This window comes from Gopherus evgoodei, chromosome 8 (assembly GCF_007399415.2).
Source record: "Gopherus evgoodei ecotype Sinaloan lineage chromosome 8, rGopEvg1_v1.p, whole genome shotgun sequence".
In the NCBI taxonomy this organism is placed as follows: domain Eukaryota; kingdom Metazoa; phylum Chordata; order Testudines; family Testudinidae; genus Gopherus; species Gopherus evgoodei.
This window is the reverse complement of record NC_044329.1, coordinates 12302003-12322515: the sequence shown is the minus strand read 5'-3', so window position 1 is coordinate 12322515 and position 20513 is coordinate 12302003. Positions and strand designations below refer to the sequence as shown.

Here is a 20513-nt window from a genome sequence, read left to right as displayed (position 1 = left end):
TACTTGGCTTGTTACTAAAAAGCATTTCATTACTAAGGGACTAGTGGTAAATTTCCAGAGGCTGTAAATAAATGATGTTATTGGGAAGCTGGAAGTTTTTTCTTGGGTACAACATTGACTCTTGGAAGGTTTTTTCTTGTAGGTCCTGTGCAAAACTCGCTGATGCATTCATCACAGATGTTAGATGGCCAAGGATTCAGCTCTACAATTCCAGGATTATACTCGCATCAGATACCAACAAAGGTTCCTGTGCATCCATCTTCTGGACAATATAACTTTGGTGGTTCTCAGAATGTTTCTCTGTTAAGTAATCAGGGATCTGGGCAGACTCTTAATAGATCACATGTGGGACCTATTTCTGTGGCACCTTTGCAACATACAAGTTCTGTTCCCCAAATGCTCCCTCCATCACAAAACTCTGCTGCTATACCATCATCTTCTAGTAGCTTTGTTCCTGGAGCTTATCCCCCAGCACTTTCAAACTGGCAAGATGGTCAGACTCCTATGAGTCAGCCAACTGGGTCTCAAACAAACCATTTTGCTCATGTAGCAGGAACATTACCAACCCAGCCATTATCATCATCAGGGAGCACAAATCCTGCAACAAGTTATCAGTATACTGTTTCCCCTGGAGGTCCTCCACTTCAAAACAGCTACATGAAACCAGGTAAGAAAGATAAAGTAAACATAAGGACTCTTGTACAGTGGCATATGTTTGGACTGAGTTATACATCTGGTTGCAAAAGTTGATTCTCACTTTAGCTGTTGTGGTTAAAAATAAAGAAAGATCTGATTCTGCAGTGACTCCTAATGGTTGTGGAATTGCATTGTTGAACTAGATGCTCTGAGGAAATGCAGTTTAGAACTGCTTGGAGAACTTCTATTCACTTCAAAGAAAGTTCCATGTAGGCAGCAGGCTCTTAATTTTGTGTTTTGAAGAATGCTGCAATAGGCATTTGCTGGGAATTGGCCTTTCTCACTCATCGTCTTGTTTAAATTTATGTTTAATACTGCATATTTAGGTCAAATGTTGGCATGTCTTCATGCTTTCTAGGGGTTCTTTCTCACAGCTCTAAACCTAGAGGATCTTTTCTCTACACCACTTACCACCTCTTTGTGGTACCTACCTGCCTTTTAAAAAAGGAAGAAAAGGACTAGAAATATAGAGAACGAAGGGTTTGCAAAAATATATGTATTATATTTGTGTCGGAAAACAGGTACACAGTACAGAGGTTGGGTGAGCATATATAGTACCTATATGCCCTTTCGTGCTCTTCTGAATGATGCCTATTTGAACATTTGCACACTTGGATGAAATCTTGGCCTCTTGCGATTTTCTGTCAGTAGGGATGTGTGTGTGCAAGTTGAAGGTTTTTTAGGATTCTTGTTAATCATTTAATGCTGGCAGTTTTCAGCATGGCCTTTGTTGGAAAGTTGTAACTTGAACTCCTTGAGTATAGTTTGTTGAGTCATACAACAGTCATTCTGAAATACAGAAGCCTGGTATGTATGTGTGTTTGAAAGGAGAAGCTGGGAGAAAGCAGTGATGCTACAGTTCAGTTTCTTTCTTCACTCTAGACAAGGATGATTTGTTCAGGAAAACACAGGCACAGAGACTTCATTGGGCGCAGCACAGATATAAAAACATACATTAGCAAATAAAATCTCACTAATGCTTCTCGCTTCCCTGGTAATATGCACCAGCCAGTCTCCAAGCTTATCACTGGCTTATGTTAGTGGTAAACATTTCACATTTTTTGGTCATATTTTCTTAAATGCATGAATTTGTCACAAGCTGTAATAGTTTCTTCAGCATCATTCACTAAAGCAAGTCAAGTGTCTGGAATAGTAGGCCTCAACATTTTATAGGAAGTAAGAAAACATGAATAAAGTGATATGCATATTATTGTTAAATGGAAAGCTTAGTGTATATTTGATAGAAAGCTTCCTTAGTCTAAATATCTAGTTTTAACTCCATCCCAAGTTGTTTGTCTTTAGAAAGTTTCTGAGAAAAGAAGTGTGAAATGGGCTATAAAAGTGATAGAGCAGCACATTATTAGATATATCAGCTCTTTCTTTTTTTTTGTGCCCTATGATATGCAGGTGATAAAAAATTTGCATAACACTAACTGCTGACTTTAACCATTTTGGAAACACAAGACAGATGCAAACCACTTGTGCAGTTTCAGTTCACTACAGTTTTATCATTAGGTTTCTACTATCCAATTCACTGTATGTGAATTGGATAGTAGAATGGGAGTCGTGTGCTATCCTTCTATAAAATTTATTGCAAATCAAAGCAACTGGAATGCTAAAGCAAATATTTCCCTTGCAAATGACTTTTAAACTCATGTTGACTGATGTGTCAATGTTAACCATGCACATTAAAAGGAAATTAATTGCACAGTGGCTTTCAAACTGTGATCTGTGAGCCATTAATGTCCCTGAAGATACCCCTTGTTGTCCACAGGTGGAGGGAAATTAAGGAGTAGATTGTTGGGAGAAAAGGCAGACCTAGTGAGACTGGTTTTTCAGAATGGTCTATAACAGGGGTCCCTAACACGGTGCCCGTGGGTGCCATGGTACCCACCGTGGCATCCATGTGCGCCCGCATACTGACTGCTGGACAAGCAGCCGCCAAAATGCCGCCGAGAAGTGGCAACATGAAGAAGCGCTACCGCTGAAATCCTGCCAAATTTTGGCTGGATTTTTGCGGTGACGCCTCTTGATGACATTCCTTCACAGTGGCATTTCGGCAGTTGCTTGTCCAGCAGCTATGGTCCTTGGGGCCTAGTTGTCCGGCGCCCGCCCCATGGAAAAGGTTGTGGACCACTGATCTACAGAATAAACATGAAGGACTGTAATAGCAGGACTCTCATAGCCGTAACAATAAAAATTCTTCCTGAACTAAATCGGTTGTAGTTATTTGTAGAATTAGTGACATGTACTGTCTTTAAAATTAGATTGCGTAACTTAGCTTATTGTCTAGATGCTTCTTGTATTTAGTGGGAGCAAAGGTCTCTGCTAATGTTGGTAATGTACCTTACCCAGAGCTGTCTCTGTTGGCAAAGTCTCAGGTAAGGGAACAAAATCAAAGTAATCATGATAAAGATATACTTTTGTTTGATGTCACCACTACAGATACTCCTGGAATATTGAATGTTGTTTCATAAGTAATCAAGCAGATACTTTTTTAAATGATCAGTTAAGTTTGTGTAGTTTGAAGAATGAGAAGAAAAACTGTCTAAGAGCTGTTAAACTTCAAGTGCTTCTTTTGGGGTTTCTGTAACTTGTGCTGCTCTTTCCACTGAATAAATAAGATTAATGTTCAGATTGACCTGTATATAAGTAACCATCTGTAACTCTTCAGTCGGTTTAAAGCTCTCGAAAATGAATTATCTCTACAGGCTTTGTTCCTCCACCAGTGAATCGGCCTTTAGCTTCAGCATTCCCTCCTGCTAGACCTCCTCTAGGACCGCCTCCGGCTGGAGGTCCACCTGTAGTGAGGCCATCAGCAACACCAGTAGGACCGCCCAACAGGTCTCTACACCAATCTGTGCTAAATTCAGCCGCAAACCAAGAAGGTAAGGGATTGATCAATTCTGTTTATTTGGTTTTTCCGTATCGATACAGGTAATTGTAAATACAGAAATTTAACTCAAGATGACTTAGCGAACAGAAACTTTTGGCTGCTGGAAAACTTTCCCATGATTTCACTGTAGTAACTATGCTTCAGAACTCTTGCATTTTTTTGGATATAAATGTTTTCATCACCAGTACTTCCCAAATGACTGTGTTAGAGAATCTTTTTTCTTAAACTTCAAACTTTTTTCTTTAACTTAAACTTAGAGGTAGTTCAAATATGAAATGAAATGTTTTCCCAAATATCAGTTTCTGATGCTATATTTTCAGAAGAACAAATTTCTTTCATGTGTGTTAAATTTGTCTTGCAATGGTGTCTGTGAAAAAACTGTACCAATTAATGCACCGATTTTATTGCATTGAGCATAGTTTCCTCACAGTTTCAAGGTAAAACTGATGGGAGAAAGAAGATATATTATTTCCCATTGACAGATGCAGAAGAGAAGTGTAAAACTGAGTGTTCAGAATAAATATCTGAGAGTGATACGGGTGTGATGTTATGCCCTTGGTTTTTATATTCACTTTTGTATTTATGAGGGATTTTTTCTTTTCCCATTGTTTCAAAACTGTGTGGGAAACTCAGGGCTTGTCTACATCAGAAAGTTGCAGCGCTGGTGAGGGAGTTACAGCGCTGCAACTTTGAAGGTGTACACATCTGCAGGGCATCACCAGCGCTGCAACTCCCTGTTTGCAGCGCTGGCCGTACTCCCGTTTTGTCTCGGGTGTAGAGGATCCAGCGCTGGTAATCCAATGTAAACACTTACCAGCGCTTTTCTTGACCTCCGTGGAAGGAGGAAGCCTCTGGTAATCAAGCTGATCTCCTTCCCCGGTTTGCTCTCTCGTTCCCGGAACCCCGAGCAAGCAGGTCTCCTTCCCTGCGGTTTCCTGGGTGGCTCCGGGAACGCGAGAGCAAACCGCGGCGAAGCTGGTCTCCTTCCCCGGTTTGCTCTCTCGTTCCCCGAACCCCCGAGCAAGCAGGTCTCCTTCCCTGCGGTTTGCAGGGTGGCTCCGGGAACGCGAGAGCAAACCGCGGCGAAGCTGGTCTCCTTCCCCGGTTTGCTCTCTCGTTCCCAGAACCCCGAGCAAGCAGGTCTCCTTCCCTGCGGTTTGCTGGGTGGCTCCGGGAACGCGAGAGCAAACCGCGGCGAAGCTGGTCTCCTTCCCCGGTTTGCTCTCGCGTTCCCGGAACCCCCCTTGAAGCCGCCCAACAGCGCTGCAGTGTGGCCACATCTAACACCACTTGCAGCGCTGGTTGCTGTAAGTGTGGCCACTCTGCAGCGCTGGCCCTATACAGCTGTACTAATACAGCTGTAACAACCAGCGCTGCAAAATTTTAGATGTAGACATGGCCTTAAATTCTCTACCACCAATCTTGCAGCAACTACAGAGGATTAAAATGTTATTCCTGCATGGAGTTCTTCTTTTATTCAGCAGGATCAAAACAGGAGTTAGCATCATTTGAATTCTGGTATCGTTGCTCCTGGGGTGAATGGGGATTGCTATATACAGGGTTGTCCCATGGGGAAATTTTATAAAATGTGAGCTCTGCAATGCTGTGTCAGATATAAGTGCTGAATGTTATATTTAACTTTTTGTAGTGAAACTTTTGAATCGTACTTACTGTGTGCTTTCTTTGCAGTGTGTTAAGGTAGTTGGAGAGTGACACCTGCTCTTAATAAATGCCCTATGCAGTACCAGCTGTCCAGGACTAATCTAAGAAAAAATATGGCAGTCATGAGGTTTACTCCTATGGCTGCTGCCACAAGTATGCCATTGTGTTTAAGCACTCATCACTGCTTTGTATCAAACCAGGGTGGATTTGATTTAAATCACTAGTCAGGAAGGCTAGATTAAATCATGGATTTCTACGTAAAAGTGCATTCTTCTTGATTGTTATAACCTTAATACATATTCTTCACAACTCGGAGATAAATGTAGGTTTCATTTTTAGAAGATACACACTATACATTTTTAAAGTGATTTATTTTGAAAACTTTTCAGATTAGTTTTACAGCTATATCAGAAAATAAATTATTTGTTTGGTTAATTCATTTACCAAAGGTAATTTAAGCAGATATTTAAGAAGTCATTGGGAAGTGAACTATCTCCAGTTCAACAGGTTAATCATTAATATTTGGAGGATTTTCTTGCCATGCTGTATTAAGAGGAGAACATTACCAGACAGACACTTAAATTGTTTTATTTAACTAAAACAACAATATTATGTATTTCTGGATTTATTTCTTCAGCAGCAAACATATAATATTTTAATAAAACAAGCATATGAATTTTTGAATTTAAATATTCAAGTTTTTCTTTATTTCACTATTTGCATTTTGCATGCATGACTCTCTTACCTACAGGTAGAGGAACTTCATTAAAATATCCCCAAACTGGGTCTCTTTTATGGCCTACTGCCCTTATAGGTTTTCCCTTCTTGTGAGAGTATGGTATGGTAGATCTCAAATCAATGATGGCTACACTCAGAAAGACCTCAAGACTTCTGGAATATGCCATTCGAACAGTTTCACTTCTGTTTCTACTTCCTGTCCCTCCCTCATATTTATCTCTAGACTTCTACTCCTTGTCCAGATCTATTCTTCCCCCAACAATCTTCTATTCATTGAACTTTTTGAAACTTTGTACTTCTAAAGATAGGTAAGGGATTGACTTTGTGTACACAAATTTGCAGAGGGACAATACGGTTGAGGTCTGTTATTTCTCACCTCTATATATTTATTTTATTTATTTATTTAAAAACATTTTTGCTGTTAACAAGCATGTTATATCCAGAGACACACATCCACAGTTTGAGAACTGCAAAACTAAGCATCTCTGATGGTATCTTCTAGACTGAGCACTGAGTCCCATTGGGTAGATAGAAATATTAATCTAAATAATCTGTACAGAAGTCCCTGGAATCCCATAAAATTGGGTCCCTAATCGATGAAATACTGGAACTCGGTTACAAAACTTTTCTTAAATATGACATTAATAGATTGTCTCATACTAAAGAATTAAAATTTATAATCCCTATTCCATGATGAGATATCTTTAGATAGGTTTTTTCCTCAAAGTATTTTATTAAAAAAAATCTGATTTCAATTTGAAAACATTGATTTTTATCCACCCTGTACCAAACTGCCTTGTAGTGTTTCACAGTTAGTGTTCATCTTAGGGCCATAAAATAATTGGCACTGCTTGTTTTTTTTTGTTTGTTTGTTTTAATCGAATAGTGTGGGATATCAAGTCAAAATTGTTCTTGGTTTCCCCACATGCAGTAAAATTGATAACTGCTTTGTCCTATGGTAGCTTGGTGAAATTGTAGTATGAAGACCCATTTTAAAAGGAAACTTGAATGGACAATGAAGAGTGTTTGTTATAGTTTTTGAGCATATGAAATTTACTTGAAATTGCCTTTGGTTAGCAAACTGGTATTTTTTTCCACATTTTAAAAAAAGCCTTGTAACACATTCTTTCTAGATAAGTTAGAATTTTTAACAGACTATAAAGTAGCTTATTTACTTCTGGGTAACAAGTCTCTTTAATTTGGGTTACTGTTGGGATGTTTTGGGTATGTTTTTCCTTTTACTAACCCAAATAACCCCTTTATGTATTAGTTGATGGTTCCCAGGAGCCCTTCATTAATAATCCCCTTCCTTCTTTTGCCACTTTACAATTCTTTTGGTTCCTTATCACAGTGTACTCTTGATTGGGTGTGTGACTTCCAGAAGCTGCTATTGATAGAATCAATAGATGACGCAGGATGGGTGCTCTTAAGAGAAGAGTGTTTAGTTTCTTATTCTTTTAGCAGACATAAGTAATCATTTAAGGGTGAAATTTTCAAAAATACATAAGGGAATTGAGCATCTAAATCCTTGAGGTGCTTTTGAAAATGACTTCCCAACATGTGCAACCAGGGGAGGAATTTGGAGTCTTGCTACACTGCAGATCAAGTTGGACTCTTTTCAAAGCCTGTTATCTAGCCTAACTAAAAATTACATCTCTGGTGAAGTAGTTCATTCAAATGATAAATAACTTTTTTGAAGGGTTGATAACATTTAATGTGCTCGGCGCAAACAGAGTCAGCAGGGGGAGCACAAGTAAGCTGTATTCGTATATCTCTATTTAATCACTGGTGCACAAGCAAAGTAAGCGCAAAATCATGCTAACCTTGAGCTCCATCCACAATGTGGAACACTTTTTATTTTGATACATGTTAATAATCTCTCTTCAATTTATGTTTTACAACAGATACAGAGTATAGTGAAAGGTTTTTAAAAGTAACTATACCTAAGCCTACAATTTAGTCACAGGTATTTTTAGTAAACGCCATGGACAGATTACAGGCAACAAACAAAAATTCATGTCCTGTAACCTGTCCGTGACTTATACTAAAAATACCTGTGATTAAATCTTGGGGGAGGGCGCTGGAGGAGTGTTGGGGGTGGGGGTGCCGTTTGGGGGGATGCCCTTGGCCAGTGGTGCCAGCGGCTGGCTGGGACCGCTGCTGCAGACCGTGGTTGCTCCAGCTGGCTGGGGACTGCTGCCGCTGACCACGGTTGCACCGGCCAGTCCGGGGTCTTTTTCCATTAGGTGATCCTTTTTCGCTTCATGTTTTAGAATCAAGCATTAGGATTTTTACACTGAAATGTTCTCCAGCTTGTCACTATCATATTAAATCAGTTGCTGATATTAAACTTCAAATGAGGAAAAGCAGCTCGGTTTCTGAATTTAAGCCTTTGTTTTTTAATGGATTGTTTTTAGCAGGTGATGCAACAGCCACTGCCAGTGATGGATCTTTGGTCCAAAACAGTTACGATGCAATAGAAGGAGGAGGCTTCATGGGTAGGATATTCTTATTAAACACTTTTAATTTTGAGGAACTTAATTTTTAAAGCCATTTCAGGTGGGAGGTGTTGTTCTAACATATGTTTACTTTGCTCAGTGTAAGTTTATCTCAAGGAAATTGACTGTAGTGTTTGAAGCTTTGTTTTAACATTTATCATGCTTATCCATGCAAGTGTTTTTTAAACAACAATCCAGCCAAAACCTTTCAGTAAGTTCCTGGCCAGAATGACAACATAATAGCATGATATCAATGGAAGTGATTTTTTTCTCTATCAGCCTAACTGCATTTCTTGGATAACTCATTTGAATATGTAAATCCTCTTTGTCCACTCTAGCAACCACATATCCGTCTCCTGCTCCCCAGAATCTTAAAATGGGTAGAAATGTTGGGTATTCTTATCCCACCTTACCACCAGGCTACCAGAATGCATCTTCACCTGGAGCACCGGGAATGCAGTCCTCACCTCTGCAGTATCCAGCTGGACCACAACCATTTCCTCAGGTAAATGTTGATTTTGTCTATCACTAAAGCCTCAGTCCTGTAAACTGCTTGGCTCACTTTCCCTATTTTAGAATGCAATACACAGATTTGTCCCTGTTTAAAATAATTATAGACTGCAGCAAGGGTCCCCTGATTTATGTGGCATGGCTACCTTGAATTATGCAGCATTATACTGCAGTGTTAATCACCACATAACTTGATAGACTGAGAGACAGTGGTAGAAGGGCTGAAGCATTGTCAGTTTGGCTTGGAGGATGTTTATGCCAGGATTCCTAGACTCTCAGAAGTGCAGAGCTCCACAACCCTGAGTCTTAGGAGTTGTACACCCAGGGAAGGCATCTGCCCAGTAACTTCATGTTTGTGTGGTTTAGAAGAACAGATATGGCAAGTCTCCCCCTTGCTCCATCCCAGATAATAATTGTAGATCTCATGCTGCTGCATGTACTCTCACTTGAGCTGGCCACACTGGTCCAGATCCTCAAAGGTGTTTAGGCATCAAACTCCCTTTGAAATCAAATTGATGCAGCAAATGCATACATACACAGATAAAATAGGATTATTTGTGTGCCTGGATAATAACATACACCAGGGTCCTGTTGACTGCCAAAGGAATTCAGTAAACTTGGAAGTCTTAGAACAAATGAATGGTGGTACATATCTTTGCTATAATACATAAGCTGCTTGTTTCTTGATAGTTGACAAGATTGTTTGTTTTGTAACTAATGCCCGAATATTGCAACAGAATTCCAAATAATACTTGAACTACAAAATTCTGAAAGGGAAATAATTGCTTATTTTTTTAAATTGATGTATCATCCAGATAAGGTAAATTAACTTAATTTTTTTTTTTTTCTTACTTAGCCTGCGTTGGGCACTAATCACATAACTGGGTCTATGAGTGGCCTGAGTCTGCAACCAGAAGGATTAAGATCTATCAACCTTCTTCAAGAAAGAAGTATTCTTCCTACAACACCTTTGCAGGCTCCTGTCCCAAACTTGCATGAAGAAATCCAGAAGCTCAACTGTAATCCAGAGTAAGGTTTCCCATTAGCTATAATTTATCAGAAGAAATGGAAATAAGAACTATTCCTCAGATTTAAAAAAATCCTTAGGATCTAAAAATCAGCATATAAAATTCTTGCATTCCTGAAATATTTGCTTAGTATTTTTGGATACTGCCAATAATTGTTTGGAAAGCAGTTTAATTTTTATTAAAATAATGAAAGATGAAAAGTGGTTTGATATTTTTACTTTTAAAAAGATGAGTAAAGTACAGACCAGAGTGCAAACACTGCTCTGGACACATTCCAGGTACCACAGCAGCTTTTATTGCTGTCAGTCAGTTACCTCTCTCCCTCAAGTGAGAAGGAAAGTTCATATGTTCTTGCTGGAAAAATTTCTCTGAGAACATTGTAATGTGTTAGAAGTTTGTATGAAAGTATATTGTAGTTTATATAAGATCAGTTAGTAAGTCTTCTTCTAAACCCTGTTTTTAGAACAGTTCTGGTAGACGATATCCCTCCTTTTGCCCTTGCTCTGTCAGAGACCTAAAAATAGGTTTGATGAGATTAGTTGGGTAAATCCCATCAGTGACCTCATCTTCTCTTATAAACAGGGGATTCCTTGAGTGTAATCCTTTTTTCCAGTATATAGATCTGGTTAGTTATCTAACCAGTTGAAATTATTTCTCCACTCACCTCAGCATATATGCACCTCTACCTTCATATAACGCTGTCCTCGGGAGCCCAAAAACCTTACTGTGTTATAGGTGAAACTGCGTTATATCAAACTTGATTTAATCCACTGGAGTGTGCAGCCCTGCTCCCCCCGGAGCGCTGCTTTACTGCGTTATATCTGAATTCATATTATATTGGGTCACATTATATCAGGGTAGAAGTGTATCTCATTCTGAGATAGTCATGTCTAACTCCATCATATCCATTAGACAAAGATCAGTGCTTTGGATCTCCAGTTCTAAGGCTAATGACTAGACCTTCTCCTGCTACAATATGTAACTAAAGTGCTTTTTGTGGCGCTATCTATAGCAATATAAACACAATAAATACAAAACTGTGTTTAAGCCATCTGATAAAATGAGTCTGTAGTGTGCCTCTCCAGAGTGGGTTATGATCCACCTTGTGGGAACCTAGTCAAAGGCCTGGTACTTTCAAGGCACTTGGATAGGTGTGATAGAACCCAAGAGTTACAACCGGCAAGAAACAAAAGTCAAAACCAGAATGGATTCTGGGCAGTTATAGAAATAGAAATTAAGTCATTTAAATAAGGCAAAGTAAAAAATAATCTTGAATGTAGAACCTTACATTTTGGACTCTGTGCCAGAGGTAACCAGTGAAAAGTTTTAAATAATGAAGTAAATGAGAGGCTAAACAGAAGGCCAGCAATATAGTGTCTACTATAATCTAACTGAGAAAACTTTGGCAATATTATCAATTTACATATAACCAAAGATATCTTTTTGATGTCTATCTGAGAAGTCTAACTTGGGGTTAAGTAACCTGTATGTAGGTTTTGTATTTGTTTGTAGCAGAATGTGTTAGGGGCCAATATGCTTATTCCACTCAACCAAATGTATACAAAATATGGTGACAATTTAGGAAAAACAAGGTACGTGTGATGGTTATGCGTTGGATTCAAACAGTTCAGGTTGAAGTTGCAGGGGATTTGGCATAATACTGGAGAGAGTATTCTGTCAGGAAATAGTAATTTACTGCTATCAGCTGTGAAAAGAAAATGTAAAGGATGCTATGTAATACCTAAATAACAATGTTATTCTCTGAAAGTCTGAAAATAACCCTTTATCATTCATGTAGGTTGTTCCGATGTACCCTGACTAACATTCCTCAAACTCAGGCCTTATTGAATAAAGCCAAACTTCCTTTGGGCCTCCTGCTTCATCCTTTCAAAGACTTATCGGTATGATGAAATATTCAAAGCTTTAAATACTGTAGTGTCAGCTATACCTGTACTAGAGTTCAGTAACGATAACTAACTCTATAAGAGGCAAACGTCTCAGCTAATCTTGGCCCAGGAAAAAACCTATTTAGTCATCTTGCTTCTGCTCCATGAAAACCAGTGTCATCTTTTTAAATATCTGCCCCCACTGTTATAGTCCTTAGCCTCATCTTCAGTTATTTTGGAAGCTGAGGTCCAGTACACCACTCAAACTATAATGAAATGAGTTAATATATTTTAATATTGGTATAGCTTGTGTAGTTTTATCTTGTCACCTACTCACCAGCTGTAGCCATTGATTACTTCCTATACTCCAGTTCCCTGAGCACTAACTCTTAACTAAGTCAAAAACTGAGACTCAGATGGTCTCAGACCCCCTTTAAGCCATTATTACTTGGATTTAATCTGCTATTATTGCTGCTGTTCCAGATAAGTGTGTTTTTTTTTTGTTTGTTTTTTGTTGTTGTTTTTTTGTGATGGTGAAGTGATCACTAGAGTCATAAGGAAGGCAATGTGGATTCAATAACTATAAATTCATATGGGTCCCACAGCCTGTTACTTCCACAGTTGACTTCAATTTCTAACATACATTTTTATATAATGTCTGTTTCTGCAGTGCTGAGTTGGGGGACAGTGTTCTCTCTTTTTAAAATAAAATGAAAATACAAAATTAGACATGCGATTGAGAGGTTTATCATCTTTTTTGAAAAAGAAGCTCATAGCTAAGTAGGTTAGAGCCTGAATTTAACCAGCCTTTAACCACCATGAGGATTAGGGGTATTTTCTTCCTCTATTCTGCTTCTAAGTGAGAGTTGCATTTAGGCTGGCTAACCAGAGAGCACAGAGAAGATAGTATTACTATTGTAAATATGTCAAGCATCTTGCTTTGAGGTTTTAAAGCTGAAGTTCCTCTTTTCCAGCAATTACCTGTGGTCACCTCCAGTACAATTGTGAGATGTCGGTCCTGCAGGACATACATTAACCCTTTTGTCAGCTTTCTAGACCAAAGGAGATGGAAGTGCAACTTGTGTTATAGAGTGAACGATGGTAGGTTTTAACCCAGTGAGCCCACTTAAACATTCATGTCAACTTTTGAATTTGACTTCTACCAGTATTCCATCAATACATTTTTATCCTGACATCTGAGATCTGCTGCTATACGTCTGGTCCTTCCCAGATCAGGAGTGTGTGATGTAGGAACTCTTCCGCTACGGACCAAGACGTAATCACTAAAGAGCTTAATTGAGTTTGAAACAATCTCCAAATGTGAAATATTATTGTGCTAACTTGCTGCCCTACTTAGTACCCCCTATATATTTCCTCTTACACAGTATCTCACTGCAGATATAGCATGGTTACTCAGACATGTCTGTGCTAAATCCTAGCACAGTTAATGTTAGTGTATGTTAGTGTGAATTGTAGTAATAATATAATTTTCATTTTATGTAGTTCCTGAAGAATTCATGTACAATCCTGTGACAAGAGTATATGGAGAACCTCATAAAAGACCTGAAGTTCAAAATGCTACTATTGAGTTCATGGCTCCCTCCGAATACATGGTGAGGTTTTGTTTCCTCTTCTTAAACTTTTATATATTGCTTTAATGTCTAGGAGCTTCAGTCAGAAAGATCCCTATTTTTTTTAACCCTCATGGTGTCTGCATGTGTTCACACCCAGGGTTTCTTATACTAATGTACTGCAACTTCAGCACAATGTTTTCGTGACTTAATATCAAGAAAAATTGCACACAGTCATTGCTTTCACTTCTGTTTTTGGTAGATGAGCACGTTTGATTGTGCTCACCAACAGCGCATCTGAGATTGATCAATTTTGTCATCTTCTGGAGTTATAGCTCTAGGTGGCAGTGGTTCTGAAACTTTTTTGTATTGACTTTGAATTGTGACAAGTTTTTGGACCTCACCCCTCTAGTATAAAGAAATGGTTGTTGTCTCTTTCATACTCTCACAAAACCCAGATGTATTCAGGACCCCTAAGTTGAAAACCTCTGGCATATGATGCCATGATCTAGTTTCTGTTAACGTGCCTGGTGTGTTAAGGCAAAGACTCTTAAATAATGCACCTCTACCCCGATATAACGCGACCTGATATAATATGAATTTGGATATAACGTGGTAAAGCAGCGCTCTAGGTGGGCGGGGCTGCGCACTCTGGTGGATCAAAGCAAGTTCAATATAACACGGTAAGATTTTTTTTGGCTCCCGAGGGCAGCGTTATATTGAGGTAGAGGTGTGTATATATAAAAAATTGTGGTTCCATCTTCTAAATGTTAATCTTTATTTCTGGTTCATATTAGCTCTTAATATTGTTGTAATGAAAAATAGTGGAAAATTTTGTCATTATTGTGGCTTAAGATGATATACGTGTATTAAAACCACTTGGTAATAGACCAAGAGTCCAGTCCTGCAACCTTTGCTCACCTGAGTTCTCCTATTGATTTCAGTGAGTGTTTGGATAAAGGTTGAAGAATCTGCTCCTTAAGCATTACCAGCTAAACTAAACTAATGGTGATGAAATATATCATTGTGTCTGCACTTTTCTAAAGTAATTTATATGTCATCTAGATAGGAAAATACCAGTTCTGAGAACTTGCGGAAGACAGCTTGTTAAAGGGACAACATCAAATCGAATACATTGAAGTACAAATTGATTTGTTCAAAATATCTTAGGTTTTTTTAAATTAATACTTTAGAAAGCTAACATAGTTACTTATATATTTTTTCCTTGCATTATCTCAATTTGGATGATAACTAGTCACTTCTGGATTAATATCAGACTCTCTTACGCTATCAGGATGCTCCACTGTTTGGGTTACAAATATTGCTGTGAAGCGGTCATAAAAAATCCCTTGGTAATCTTTAAATTACATGGGAATATTCTTGTTGACTCTGGGTTTTGTAAAATCTTATTTTTACAAAAATCGGTTTCAGGTCAAATTTGATCTCAGTTTCACTTTAGCAAGGATTAGAATTTATCCATATGTTTTTTCCTCCATATTTCCTAGTGTACTATCATTGCTTATTTGTCTGCTGTTACACAAATGAGAGAGATTTCTGTTTTGGGGATGTGTTCTGAGTGATGCAATATAAACTTACAACATCACCAATAAACTGAGACTGACAATTTCAATCACACTGGACATTAAAAATCTCTTGGTTTTTTTAGCTACGTCCACCTCAACCTCCTGTGTATCTCTTTGTGTTTGACGTCTCCCACAATGCAATAGAAACAGGATACTTGAATACAGTCTGCAAGACCTTATTAGACAATCTTGACTTGTAAGTTTTGGTTCTTGTCTCAGAATTTGATCTTTTTTCCTTATATTTTCAGTATTTTCTTTGTGGAAATGTTTTTTGTGATCTGTGAAACTAGTTTAATGTTGTATGAACAGGATTTTAATTCAGTCCATTTATGACCCAGAGAGGAAAATTTTCAAAGTACTGCATAGAAATTAGCCTTAAATCTTATCAATTACAGTTGCAATGATATAACCCCTAATTTTAAAATGTAGCTGTCAGAGTATACAACTTCTTGGTTTTGCTTTAATAATGCAAAAAATGCATAAGAATATCATAGGTTTGCATTGAACAAAGATTTGGAACTATGGCTTTAGAAACAGTAATTCAGTGTTCACTCCTTGCAACAAATGCACATGCATGTCTGTAAAGCTTTGCATGAGACACAAGTTGGGGGAGGTAATATCTTTTATTGGACCAACTTCTGTTGGTGAGAGAGACAAGCTTTTAGGCTTACACAATGATCCTCCTCAGGTCTGGGAAATGTGTCTATACATACATGCACACAGGTAACAGTTTGTAGCTATTCCCACTATGAACTTGTGTAATGATTTACATCTTTCACTCTTAGGGGAATTCAGCACCAAAAATTAAAATTAATAATTGTGTGCACAGTATTTTATTATTCTGCATATTTTATTTTTCAAAATAACACAATATAATCACACAGGTTTCAATTATTTTTTTGGTGATTTATTTCAAAATACCTATCAGCAAGTATGTCTGTAACAAAACAGACAACAAAAAAGATTCAGGAAATGTTTTTTGACAAATAGATTCCTTACTAGGCTTATTAATACAGAACTCTGAGTAATAATTCATTTAAACTACAATACAGAACCATATTGCCCACACCCCTCAGAAGCAGTGCAAAGGCTTGGGGGAGTCAGGAGTAACAGAGGAGCTGAGGGAGAGGGAAATAAATTTCTGGAAAGGAGCCTGGGTGTGAACTTGGATGGTTGTTAGGTAGAGATGGGAAGAGTATGGAACAGGTCTTTTGGGGGGAGGCGGGGAGGGATTGTTAAGGAGCTTCCCCCAAGCAGACAGCAGGTTGAATTTCCGTAGGGGTCCACAACTCCATTCAAAAATTTTTAGGGGTCCACAAATGAAAAAAGGTTGAAAAAACATTGATTTAGAGTAAGTCTTAACACAGGTAGTGTTTTATTGCTGTAAAATAACTCAAAGCCAAGCCATAAACGAATTTCAGTACTGCAGTTGTTCTAACTACTGGGGTGGGGGAGTGTAAGCCTTAGCCTGAGAATGATGCAATGGATATTGCAGAAGATATATTTCCCAGCAGGAATAAAATGTCCCTCTACCTTATTCATTGTAATAGCTCTGAGAGAACGTATTTGCACTTGAACAGTGTAGGCTAACTAAAATCTACTTGCTGAACACTGTTTTTTGATTTTTAGGCTTCCTGGGAACACTAGAACAAAAATAGGCTTTATAACATTTGACAGCACAATCCATTTCTACAGTCTCCAGGAAGGCGTGTCTCAGCCTCAGATGCTAATAGTTTCAGATATTGAAGGTATGTAAGAATAACATCTAAATTGAATTTTTATAAAATACCACCTAATGATTTTGACATACTATTTTGGCACAGTCTAGAACTCTAAATACTAAGATGGGTGAACTAGAGTGCCTTGCATTAAATTAGGATATTGACATAATTAAGATTGCAGAAGCTTGCTGGAATAAGGATAATCAATAGAACATGATAATATTAGGGTACAAAATTTATAGAAGTGATTGTAGGTCACACTGTTGGGGGAATGGCACCATGTGAAAGGAAGAATAGTCAAATATAGTAAAAATCTTAAATTGAACTGTACCATAACATCTCTAAGAATAGAAATTCCATGCTTGGACAATAAGAATATAGCAATATTTTACCGACCAGCCAAGCAGAATGGTGACAGTCGCTGTGAAATGCTCAGGGAGATTAGAGAGGCTGTGAAGTAGAAAACTCAATAATGGGGATTTCAGCTATCCTCATATTGACTAGGAACATTTCACTTCAGGAAGAAATGCAGAGATGAAAAATTTTGGATACCATAAGAGACTGCTTCTTGAAACATCTTGTCCTGGAACTTAAAAGGGGAGAGGCAATTTTTGATTCAGTCCTAAATGGAGTACAGGATCAGGTTTGAGAGGTGAATATAGCTGGACCACTTGGTAATAACCATAATGTAATTAAATTTAACATCTTTGTAGGAGGGAAACATGTCAAAGAAATTCACTATAGTAGCATTTAACTTAAAATAGGGGAACTACACAAAAATGACGAAGCTGGTTAAACAGAAATTAACACGAACAATCACAAGGGTGAAATGCCTGCAAACTGCCTGGACACTATTTAAAAACACCATAATAGAGGCTCAGACTATATCAGGGGATCTCAAACTGGGGGTTGGGACCCCTCAGGGGGTTGTGAGATTATTACATGGGGGGGGGGTGCGAGCTGTCAGCCTCCACCCCAAACCCCACTTTGCCTCCAGCATTTGTAATGGTATTAAATACATTAAAAACACTTTTTAATATATGGGAGGAGTGTCACACTCAGAAGCTTGCTATATGAAAGGGGTCACCAATGCAAAAGTCTGACTATATGTATACTCCACATAAAAAACCCCAAAACATGCCACCATGACTAAAAAGTAGAGTGAAAGAGGCAGTTAGAGCCAAAAAGCATCTTTTAAAAGTTGGAAGTCAGATTCTTCTGAGGAAATTAGAAAGAAGCATAAACCCTGGTAAGTCAATTGTAAAGTTATAATAAGGCAGGCCAAGAGAGAATTTGAAGAGCAACTAGGTAAGCGGACACACATTTTTTTTGCCATTAGTTTTTAAGTACATCAGCAGCAAGAATTCTGTAAAATAGTCAGTAGGGCTTCTGGATGATGGAGATGCTAAAAGAGCACTCAAGGAAGATAAGGCCATCATGAAGGAGCTAAACAAATTCTTTCCATTGGTCTTCAATGCAGAGGATATGGGGGAGATTCCTACACCCAAACCATAAAAAAGCAATAAATCGCTGGGACTGGATGGTATTCACCCAAGAGTTTTTGAAGGAATTCAAAAATGAAATTGCAGGTGTACTAACTGTGGTATGAAACTACCATGTAAATCAGTCTCTGTACCAGATGTCTGGAGGGTAGCTAATGTAGCTAATAATTTTTAAAAAGGCAATTACAGGCTGGTAAGTCTAGCTTCAGTACCAGGCAAATTGTTTGAAACTATGCCAAAGAACAGAATTATCAGACAATTAGATAAACACAATAAATTGGTGAAGACTCAGCACAGCGTGTGTGAAGGAAAATCATGCCTCACCAATCTATTACATTCTCTGAGGGAGCTAATAAGCATGTGGACGAGTGTTGTCCGGTCAATATAATGCATTTAGATTTTCAGAAAACCTTTGTCAAAGTCTCTCACCAATGGCTCTTAAGCAAACTAGGCAGCCGTGGGATAAGAGGGAATGTCCTCTCATGGGTTAAAAGACAGAGAAAACAAAGGGTAGGAGTAAACGCTCAATTTTCACAATGAAGAGAAGTAAATAGTGGGGGTCCCCCAAGGATCTGTGTTGGGACCTGTGCTGTTCAACATTTATAGGTGGTCTAGGAAAGCGAGTAAACAATGAGATGGCAAAATTTACAGAGGATACAAAATGAAGATAGTTAAATCCAAAACTGACTGCAAAGAGTTACTAAATTGGGTGACAAAATGGCAGATGGAATTCAGTGTTGATAAGTGCAGAACAGTGCTCGCTGGAAAACATAATCCCAACTGTACATACAAAATGACCTGGTCTAAATTAGCTGTTACCATTCAAGAAAGAGATCTTGGAACCGTCATGGATAGTTCTCTGAAAACATCGGCTTGATGTGTAGCAGCAGTCAAAAAAGCTAACAATGTTAGGAACCCTTAGGAAAGGGATAGAAAATTAAACAAACAAAAAAAAATCATAATGCTACTGTATAAATCCATGGTATGTCCACACCTTGAATACTGCATGCAGTTCTGGTCACTCTATCTCAGTAAAGAGATATTAAAATTGGAGAAGGGCAAGACAAATGATTAAGGGTGTTAGAACAGCTTCAATTGAGAAGAGATTAAAAAGATTGGGACTATTCAGTTTAGAAAAGAGATGATGAAGGAGGGATATGGTAGAGATCTATAAAATCATGAACGGTGTGGAGAAAGTGAATAGGGAAGTGTTTACTCCTTCACATAGCACACAAAGTAAATTAATGGTGAAATTAATAGGCAGCAGGTTTCAAATAAACAAAAGGAAGTGCTGCTTCACAAATGCACAGTCAGCTTGTGGAACTTGTTACCACAGGGCATATTGTGAAGGCCAAAAGTGTAACTAGGTTTAAAAAATAATTAAATAAATTAACGGAGGATAGGTCCATCAATGGCTATTAGCCAAGATGGTCAGGGAAGCAACCCCAAGTTCTGTGTCCCTATGCCTCTGAGGGTGCATCTACACTGGAATAAAAAGGCTGTGGCTAGTATGGATCAGCTGACTTGGGCTGCAGGGCTAGAAATTGATGTGTGGACATTTAAGCTCAGGCTTGAGCCTGGGCTCTGGAAACGTACCCTGACTGCCGCCGGGACTGGACAACTGGGTATGGATCACTTGATGATTGCCCTGTACTGTCCATGGTCAGACACAGGATATTGAGCTAATATAGTTGTTCTTATGTTCACATATGCTGGGAGTCGCCAGATCAGATCACTAATTCATCTAGCAGTGGCCAGCACCAGGTGCTTCAAAGAGTAGTGAAATCTATTTAATGTATCTAGAGTCTCGGCTAAGGGCCATTAAAGTTTTAATTGTACAATGCTGTAGTAGGGCTTCTTTAGTGGCCTTAATAGATGATCTGTTCATGACATGAAACATGAAGTCAACTTTCCTGGCATTCTAGTTTAACTCCTAAAATTTTCTAAGCTTTGTATTACAATCCTGTTTAAACTGTTGATCTCAATATAATTCCTAAGTGGCTGTATAAGGCTTAAAAGTTTTTTTTCTTTTACTCTTAATTGTATTGCCATTTAATTTAAAATGTCCTTTCATTGCATAGTGTTGGATAGGGTAAATAATACAAATGTGATAGTTTTTCACAATACTTATATTTTACAGGCCGTGTTCTTATCCTCTTTTACTCTTTTCATGCTAAATAATCAGTATCTCAAATTGAAATGCAAGGGATTGCACAGGTGTA

General features: G+C 38.3%; 1 protein-coding gene across 2 annotated transcripts in view; it reads left to right on the top strand.

Annotated features, from left to right (window-relative positions):
- Positions 1-20513, top strand: part of SEC24A (SEC24 homolog A, COPII coat complex component) — a 47995-nt gene that overhangs the window by 5414 nt on the left and 22068 nt on the right. Inside the window, exons 2-11 of one of the 2 annotated variants that reach the window (XM_030572060.1) lie at positions 143-667; positions 3408-3584; positions 8413-8490; positions 8829-8995; positions 9857-10029; positions 11827-11929; positions 12889-13015; positions 13418-13527; positions 15152-15264; positions 16698-16816. In XM_030572060.1, the coding sequence (XP_030427920.1) occupies positions 143-667; positions 3408-3584; positions 8413-8490; positions 8829-8995; positions 9857-10029; positions 11827-11929; positions 12889-13015; positions 13418-13527; positions 15152-15264; positions 16698-16816 (1692 nt within the window). Of the gene's footprint in view, positions 1-142; positions 668-3407; positions 3585-8409; positions 8491-8828; positions 8996-9856; positions 10030-11826; positions 11930-12888; positions 13016-13417; positions 13528-15151; positions 15265-16697; positions 16817-20513 lie in introns of both variants that reach the window. The other variant, XM_030572058.1, reaches the window with a different exon arrangement.